Consider the following 9,714-nt stretch of genomic DNA (forward strand, 5'->3'; position numbering starts at 1 on the left):
CACTCACAAGAGACCACAAGACAGAAACCACAACTAGACCAGACAAGAGAGCAACCAAGGACTAAAGTATATATACACAACCAAAAAAAGGACAAAATCACAAGGACCAATATATAACAAAAAACCAAACCATAACAAACACACTGCTGTCACAACTGTTAACCACACATTCAAAACAGAATAGATTTCAGTCAGGTGCCTATCAAACACTGCTGAATGTAATTTTAGCTGAAAGCCTAAGCAGGTGTCTTGTTTTATACTTAAGTGAAGATAAACGCTATTTACATAGAGAAAGCTCAGAAAGCCTTTTGAAAGCCTTTTTTTTATACAATCACCAAATAAGAATTACAGTAAATGGTTATGCACTGTTCCATTTGAGAGGAACAGGGAAAAGAGCAAAGATACCAATGTGCCCAGGTAAGATGTCTATAAAAATACAAGTCGAAACACTATCTTTCCAATGGTTAAACTGCATTCTTATTATTTTTCAGAAAGTAATGGAGGTGAAAGCAATGTAAACACCACAGTCATTAGTATTTAGAGGTTATGCAGACTTCCAGTTTGTTCTGACTGTAAATACAGTCTATGGTTCTGACTGACTGTGTGTGTTATCTCCGTGAGGATTTTTCACAGTGTTTCTCTGCGCTGAGCCTGTGTGTTTTGCCAATGAGTTTTGCAGCTGATGTGAACTGTTTAGCTCAGATGACTGTTGGTAGTGCATACTGTAGTTAGAGTTTTGCTTCAGTTGTAAACACTGTTGTGTAGCAATCGGAAATTACATATGTTTTGCTAACTGTGTAAAGAATTTAGGAACGTTTTTAAAAGTATTGAAAAAATCGTAAAAAACGGTAGTCAAACTCTTCTTTTTTATTGTAATGTACCTTTAGTTTTTTTTCCAGTAATTCCATAAATTGCTAGAGACAAAATACTGTATTGACACAAACTGCAGATTTTTATTCCTTCTTGTTTACCTTAATTAAAAATTGGTATATTATAAAATCTATGTCTTTTCTTTAAAGAAACTATTGAGTAGTGTGAAGTCACTCAAATTGTTCAAACTGTAAAGATGAAAAGTTAGTATTTTCTGTATTGTTGTTTGATGCCAGTGTTTTTACTCTGTGTGTTCTTAGTGACATTGTGTGTTATCTCAGTGAGGATTGTTCATAGTGTTTGGCTCCACTAAGCCTGTTTTCAGATGTGTGTTCAGAGTTGTGTTGCTTGGCATGCTGATGTGAACTGTTTAGCTCAGATGACTGTTGGTAATGCAGACTGTAGTTGGAGTTTTGCACATGTAGCTCCAGTTGTGCCCACTGTGGTTTAGCAATTGAAAAACTGTAACGTTACCAAAATGAAAAAGATGAGGAGTGTATGTGACAGTATTTTCAGAATATTCCCAGACACCCCGGCCCTGAACCACCAGCATTTCGCCCCTATCGTACCCTAGGCCTGTCAGCCCTGACAACATGGTAATTAAGTGGGAGCAACTTGTCAGAAAGCTGCAGTGCTACACATTTCTTCTTGGATTACAAGGTGCTGGGAGGGAATGCAGGAACTGGCCGGTGTTCCTCTCCCTGCTGCTGCTGGTAGAGAAAAATGAATAGGGAACCTACTCTTTTCTTCACGCCCGCTGATCGCCAATTCAAAATACAGCATGTGACCTTTATTTCTGGAGTCAAAATAACCCACCGTGGGATTTTTTCTCTAAATGTGTGTGCTTGAGTTTTGCGGTGCTTAATAGATTCTTAATGTGCAAAGGATTGTAGCGTATCAGAGGGTCTGGGAGTTACTGGCGTGACAACGGCAACAGTGGAACGGATGGCTTGCTTCAACACCTGGAGAAGGGTTTATGTGTGTGTGTGTGTGTGTGTGTGTGTGTGTGTGTGTGTGTGTGTGTGTGTGTGTGTGTGTGTGTGTGTGTGTGTGTGTGTGTGTGTGTGTGTGTCATGGGTTGAGTGCTTGGTTGTGATAAAGCAATAAACCAACGTCACAATCACTTGCAGGGCAGCCAAATGCCATATGGGCAGGAGGACAGAAGAAGAATGGAGCTGTTGTATCGTAGCTTGGGTAGTCCATACTCTGTGATCCTTTCATTTTATTTTATGTTTGTTGGACTTTTGTTCTAACAAAACATTATGTATGATTGACAATGGGACTATTCTCCAGGCTGAATAGTTTCTGCATACACTTATTACTGTAATAAGACTAAGAGTACAGCCATGCTAGCAGCTCTGTGAGGCTGTACAGCAGTGTTTTGAGCTAAATGCTAACGTTTCCACGCTAAAGTGTTGATGTTTGACAGGTTTATTGTTTACTGGACTCACCTTCTTAGTTCAGCATGCTAACATTGAGCAGGCAATCATAGGCTTTATATGGACAAAGATGTCCACACACACTCTTGACCTTTAGTGTCCACAAAGAAATAAAGAGCTTAAGTGTAAAATACATATGATTTGATTGAATGCTGCACTTCAGACTTTTGTTCAATAAAAGTTTTGTTTCCCGTACTTCTTACGTCTAATTATTCTTCTGTTTGTAATATACTGTTATAACTGTTATTTGCTTTATTTGTTTAACTTTTTTAAATATCTGTCATGGATTGCAGTCATAGACAACAGCAAATAGATAATTCATTGCACTGCACCATTTATTCTCTCTGCATATAACAATAAAGCTTTGCATGTTGAATCTTAAATTTGTAGAAAACATGTAAAAACAAAATCACTGGCATATGGTCCTTTAAATGCAAACAAATTTGACATGACCACGTTAGATAATACAAGATAAAGATTGAGATACAATAAGACTTTATTAATCTCCAGCGGGTAAATTCAGGTGTTGCAGCAGCACAAGGACAAAGGTATAAATATCATATAGTATAAAATTAAACAGTGTAATGTATTAACACAATATAGGTTAGTAAAGCATGGGATATAGAATCTAGCAGTATACAGTATATAGTATAGTTGGACGTGATATATGAATAGTCCAGCAGTGTACAGAAATGAGATACAATGTGTGTGTGTGGTGGTGTGTGTGTGGTGTGTGTGTGTGTGGTGTGGTGTGGTGTGTGTGTGTGTGTGTGTGTGTGTGTGGTGTGTGTGTGTGTGTGTGTGTGTGGTGTTGATCCCAACATCACAGCATAAGGAAAGTCACTGAAGTCTCTAAATGCCAAGCGAACCTGCGTATCCCACATAAAATGCTACTGTGTGAACTACAACTGTTGATGAGAGGCTGGTGGAGGCAGGGAGGAGGAGAGGGGGAAGAGAAGGGGGGGGGGGGGGGGGTGAGTCAACAATCAGTTCACTCTGCTGACATGTTAAATCTCACACTTTGGGAATGAGACCTCAGTACAGACTTCAGCAGATACTTATCAGTGGCGGTTAGTGCAGACAAACACTGTCACCTTCTGCTCAGCAGCCAACTGCTGTGTCACCACACACACACACACACACACACACAGACACACACACACCAAGATGCAGGCAGAACAATGTCTTCATTGTGCTCTTGTTATATCGTGTTATATCTCAGTATTTGATACATCAGGGCTCAAGTTAGATAAAGAATTATAATTTCCATGTTAACTCTTTTTTCATTTTCTCAAGTACTTTTTTTTCCTGTATGTACAGTTTTTAGGTTTCTTGTACTTTAACTTTTTGTTGTTCTTTACATCCAATTTGTGCCACTTTCTACTTCTATTCCTACATATTTCAGAGAGAAATATAAGACATTTTACACACAACTTTACGTACAAAATATTTGATCAATTTATGAAATATGCATTGTTATAGATCAAAGGCCTTATATACCCTCACAGGTGTTTTCAGCTTTGTTGCTGATTAGACCTGCTCAGGTTGGAGTTGTGCACAGCTATGGCGTGAGGTCCTCATGTACCTGATACATGATACATAGCCCAGCCAAAAAACTGTGTCAGATAAAAGGGATGATTTTTAATTTTAACAGTTTGGGTTTTGATCCTCCTCTTTCTCCATTGTAGCTTTCAAAAAAGGCAATAAACACCCTATAAATTATCTTTCAAACAATGTATCAAATTAAACTGTAAGAGCATTACAACCACATTCAAAACATGTAAATACAAGGCAAGTGTCAAGGCAAGATTTAACCCAAGGTCCACTTACCATTATTTTTCTGAGCTTTTAACGATTAGCTTAGCTTAGCATAAAGATTGAAAAAAGGCTTAATGGAGTCTCTACTGGTTACCTGACAAACTTGTCTGAAAACCAAAACTTGTCATAAACTTAATTTTTTGTAACAAAGAAAAATACACAATTAGTGAGCTTAATGGGTGTTGGTAGGTAGAGCCAGGCTAGCTGTTTCCTGTTAGAGTGCGAGGCTAAGCTAAGCTAACTGGCTGCTGTTGGCAGCTTCATATTTACTGTAAAAACACGAAAGTGGTATTAATATTCTGTCTCTAACTCTACTCTAAAAGCGAATAAGCATATAGAGTATTCAGCAAACAAGTATTTCCCAAAATATTTTAATTTTAAAAGTACACATTTTCATCCTTAAAAATGTTTGTATTTTTTCATCTTTATTAAGATACAATGAGATATAAAAGTAAGCATTTTTAAAATAATAATTAAAACAATACATTTTCTGAAATAGTCTCCAGTAAAATTATATAAAATAAGACTTCTCCAGTATTTTTTCTGTTGGATAGTAAACCTCCATGATTGCACAAGCTATTCTCACCCTCATACACACTATTAAATAATTTGACACCACAGGCTACTTAAAATGATGTCAGCTCTCTCTCTGGTGACGCACAGTGTCATCATCAGATCAAATCCAATTACAGCGGGAACAACAGGACTCGCCATGAAATGATCACACATCCAAAAATCTCCTCCTGACGTGAGATTTCTCAGTGGGCTCAAGAGTAGAAGAAGAAAAGAAAAAACGTAAACTGACAAGAAAATAGAGCTTTAAAGTGGTTTGGCTGTAGATTCATGCCGATGAAATGTGAACGTTTGTGCCAGAAAGAAGAGATTAGTGACTTATTTTCTGTAACCTCTCGTCTTGTTCATTACTGCACAGATCAGTGTTCTGCAGCTCATGTCAAACCCATGTTTGAAGCTTTCTTTCAGCGTGGACACACAAACACAAACACACACACACACACACACACACACACACACACACACTGAGTCCGTAACTGGAAAGGAATGAGAAATGCCTCTTGAACAGATGAGATGATGCTGCTCCCGAATTTATGGACTGATGTCATATTTCAAACCCTGGCAGAACACAGTTAGACTACATTAACACTTAATTGATGTGTCTTTTTGTGTGTTTTGTGTTTATGCAAATACACAATATCATAAAAAACAATCGGGCAATATTCCTTTAATGCCTCTCAATGATTCTAAGGTTTACAGCTTTAGGTTATTTTGTTGAGAAAAGTTAAATATCTGCTGTCAAATTTACGTAAAAAAAACTTTATGTTTCATTGTTAGGTTCTAATTTAATGTCCCGATGATTTCTGAATAATTTGAAATAAAAGCCAGGTCTGCACAATTGGTTTTAGATGTAACTCTGTTGCTCTGATTTAGTTGATATTTTGTCATCTTGACAAAACCTTTCTCCACATTTTATACAAAACATGTCAGGTTTCAACATTAGTTACGGATAAATGAGCTCCAAAATAAAAAAAATTTGAAAACAAAATAAGGCACTTATTTCTGGAGGAATTGTGACAGGAAAAATGAAAGGTCAACAGCAACAGCAACAACTACTTCTGTTCCACTAAAGTTGTGATTGGTGTATATTCTTGACAATTAAGCCGGTAATAACTGGCACTTTTCCAACAGCACACAGATGCAAACTGAATATTTGAACTTATTTTGTAAATCTCACCATCAACAATGTGTGTCAAAAATATTTTTAAATAATATAAAAGGTAGATTTTAAAAAAAAAAAGAGAAATGTTAGAAAATTGTCCTCAGACTGTTTGTGGCATATGTACTTTGACTCATACAAATATTAACAAATACAACAAACGGTTTTCTATCTGCTGGTAATATTATGTGTACAATGAGTTGTTTTTTATGAGTGCTATATCTCGTGTTTGGTGTGAACTGTTGTGAATATATTTTTTTTTTTTAAAGTGATTTACTAGTGTGTGTAGACTAACTTCTGACCTAAACAAAAACCTGTTCAGAGTTAAACATGTCATAACTTGAGCGTAAAATGAAATACAAGACTTTTTATGGCAAGAGTTCAGTCGTTTAAAGTTTATTGACATGAGGAAAACATTGTGATAATGTTTAAATACTCTACACAATAAAGTTATTAAAACATGCACATGGAAAATATATACAGTACATAAATATTACATCGGGAAAAATATATATTTTTCTAGCTTGTCAAATCAGAAGTAGTTTGACCCCAAAACCAAAACCTTGAGATGTCCTCTAACTGAGACAAACCTGAAGTTTTTAGTGCAAGAAAAGACACTTGATGGAAATTAATGGAATGCTCGACTCATGGCAGGTGTGGGTCTTTTCAGTATGGCCTCCACAGAGAAGGACAGAGACTCACTGGACGCCATCTTGGTTCCCACGGGTTTGGACAGAAAGTCTTTGGCGTACCTGTCAGTGATTTTGGCGGCCTGAATGTCCTTGGCAGAGCCCTCCCTGAACTTTCGGGCGGCCTCCTCTAAGAGCTCTTTGCAGTATGGAGCCCTGAGCTCCAGCCCGGCCCCGCCGCTGGTTTTCTCACTCAGCGAGTGCTGGATGAGGGATTGAAAGGAGTTGAGTTTCATGGAAAGCTTAGCGCTGTCCTTGTTCAGCTTGTTCGGGACTTGGCTGGAGTTTTGGGAATGTGAGTTGTTCGGGAAGGATTGTCCAAAGCTCCTCTTGAGTGGAGAGAAGGCTGAGCACTCCCTCTGCCCCCCCTGGGTGACACCGTGAAGTTTGGGGTCGGCCCGTAGAGGGTCTGACGAGTCCTGCAGCGCAGCTGCTCGGGATCCTTCCAGTTTAGCCGCGAGGGCAGCCTCCTGCTCTGGCGGCTGGCTCTCAGCAGGCATCGCCTTGGGCTCCCACACAGCACCTGGCTTCATGTTCTGCACCGCCGTGGCATTGAACAGGCACTGCTGGTAGAGCAGGGCGTCACCCAGGTTGGCTGCACCACGGGGCCACATCATGAAGCCGCCTCGTGATGGCTGCAGCGGGTAGTGGCGGTAGGTGGTGGCCACGCTGACGTTGGAGGAGATGAGCTCGACGTTGGCTGAGCTGGGGGGGTACTGCATGGACAGATCCAGGCAGTTAGGGCCAAGGAAGTTGCACAGCTCTTTGGGCTGGGGCTCAACCTGAGCTGCTGGCGAGTAGGCCGTCTTGTAGTTGTACTCTGCGGCGTGGTGAGCCATGCTGTTAGGGAAGATGAGAGAGGTCGCCTGGCTGTTCTCCAGCAGCTCTCGTTCTTTGTACTCCCGCTCCAGCATGATGGTTTCCAGCTCCTTGTCGGCGAAGGCCCTTCTCTTTCTCATGCGATCGCTCAGCGGCTGGGGGAGAGACGGGTTGGCCGCTAGGAATGGATCAGACTGCACCGGACGGTATCCTGTCATCAAAAGAACCTTCATTTAATTTGACAGGTCAAGGTTCACGACATTCATTGTGTTTTGGATTTAAGCTGAAGTCAAGTATGCATGCAGAATGCTCACACTGATAAACATAAACATGAACAAAATTCACTCTGAATGAAAGAAAACAGAACTCATGCTCAGTAATTAAATCCTATTTGTTATGTTGTGAGTGGGGACAGTACAGCAGATGATAATTAGGGAACTTATTGCATGCCAAACAAGTTTATCAAGTAACTGCTTACAGGTGTAGTCCTTAGCACTGATAGAAATCCAAGCCAGGAGAAACTGAGGTTGTTTAGTTAAACAGAGACATAGATATCGAGCCAAGAGAAACTGAAAAAGATCAGAAACATCTAACATGTTTCTATTTGTCAGATTTGTATCCTTGTTACCTTCAAGGATGCTTTTGGCGAGCATGGTGGACGGGCGAATGTGTCGCTGATATATCGTCCTCCTCTCTGCTGGGATTTGTTTCCCAGATATTCCTTTCTTATCCTGATAAATAGAGAAAATAAAAAAGAAGTGCTGTCAGGAGGTTTTTCTTGAAAAATGCCTGATTTGTCACAGCTATAAAGGCCAAGTCCAGTGTTTGGATAATATAATCCAACGTCTTAATAATATACTTAAAATATGAATCGTGATACTGTTTTCTGTTACTGTCTTTAAGTTAAAACAAGATCACTACAGTATGTTTAGCATTTAAACATTAAAGGTAGGCCTATCAATTAGCCAACCTTTGATAAATCATATGTATAATCATATACATTCATTTTTGGCATGTTAAAGATAAAGAAATTAGAGAAATTAATGTTTTACAACTAAATCTGATGGCATTACTTTAAACTGCCATATTTTCACAAGACTGTGTAATAAAGGTTTCACACACACACACACACACACACACACACACACACACACACACACACACACACACACACAGAAAAACTTCCATCTGGTATCATCTTCAAAATACCACAGCTGACGTGTTTCATTAGGCTATTTCACCGCAGACATTCTTAAATATTTGAATGTGACCACAGTCAAAGCTAAGACACACACACACACACACTCACACACACATACACCACACACACACACACACACATTAAATTAGAAGATTTGTGTTTGTTTACAAGTAAAGATGGAAACATATAATTGGAAGGTAAAGACCTTTTTTTTAATTCTATAATTAAACCATGTAATAAGGCTTTGATTTATTACATGATTGCTTATTTAAAACATTAAGAACTTTTCAGGGATCATGCGATGCCACTTTGAGAACAAGTGATTGACATTCATGTTTATTCAGTCAAATGAAGAGATGTGGTACTATTTACATTAAATACCTAAATTACCTGCCAAACCCTCAACCTGACTCTGATCCACTACATCCAAACTTAAGCTAAACCTGATTCCAAATTTGGAACAAAAACCGTAAGCCATGTTTCAAGTTGCTACTGCTTTGGTGACTTTTAGGCTACTGAACAAAGAGAAAACAAATCATGTCAGCCATTTAATTTTGTCCCATTAGAAAACACATGTTCTTTAAAACTAAACAACTGTGTTGATCAAAAACATTTTCAGGCCTGTTATGGCCACATTTGAAGCTTATTTCAAGCCAATGTATAGGCCTAATTTATTGTTTTGCCAATTGATTGTGATGTGTGTTTTACCGCTAAATAATTGAATGTAGTTTTAAAGATGTCTTTACATTTTTAACATGGATTTCTAGCCGAACAGCAGTCAGGGATTTTGAAGTAATGTGTACGGCAGTAATTGAGGATTCAAAAAGCAAGCAAGAGGAAGGGTCTGAGGCCATACATTTGGAGGCATCCTATAATGTAAACCCACATTTGAGTAGGCCTGCACCTTGGATTGGATTTGCTGTTTTGTTTAATTGGTAATTTTGTCTGTTTTTAGCGTAATCAGTAGGCTACAGGCTTCTCACAGGAAAGCGGTGGCTTATTGACGAGGAGGTGAAACAACTTTTACTGTGGGGTCTAATTTGTTAGCTTTAGCTAAATAAAAACACTTGAGTTAGCAGCAAAACTTTCAAGGTTTCATGGTTCCAATCTTTAACATTTGTGACCTAGGCCCGCCCACACACACAC

At 38.9% G+C, this 9,714-nt stretch overlaps 1 protein-coding gene across 1 annotated transcript in view; it reads right to left on the reverse strand.

Moving 5' to 3' along the window:
• Positions 1-6,234: 6,234 nt before the first annotated feature.
• The window catches only part of dmrt2a (doublesex and mab-3 related transcription factor 2a), a 4,892-nt gene continuing 1,412 nt past the window's right edge, over positions 6,235-9,714 (reverse strand). The window contains exons 3-4 of the mRNA XM_032516882.1: positions 7,996-8,098; positions 6,235-7,578 (exon numbers count right to left, since the gene is read on the reverse strand). Coding sequence (XP_032372773.1) covers positions 6,488-7,578; positions 7,996-8,098 — 1,194 coding nt within the window. The 3' untranslated portion in view covers positions 6,235-6,487. The remainder of the gene's footprint in view (positions 7,579-7,995; positions 8,099-9,714) is intronic.

This window comes from Etheostoma spectabile, chromosome 5 (assembly GCF_008692095.1).
Source record: "Etheostoma spectabile isolate EspeVRDwgs_2016 chromosome 5, UIUC_Espe_1.0, whole genome shotgun sequence".
NCBI lineage: Eukaryota > Metazoa > Chordata > Actinopteri > Perciformes > Percidae > Etheostoma > Etheostoma spectabile.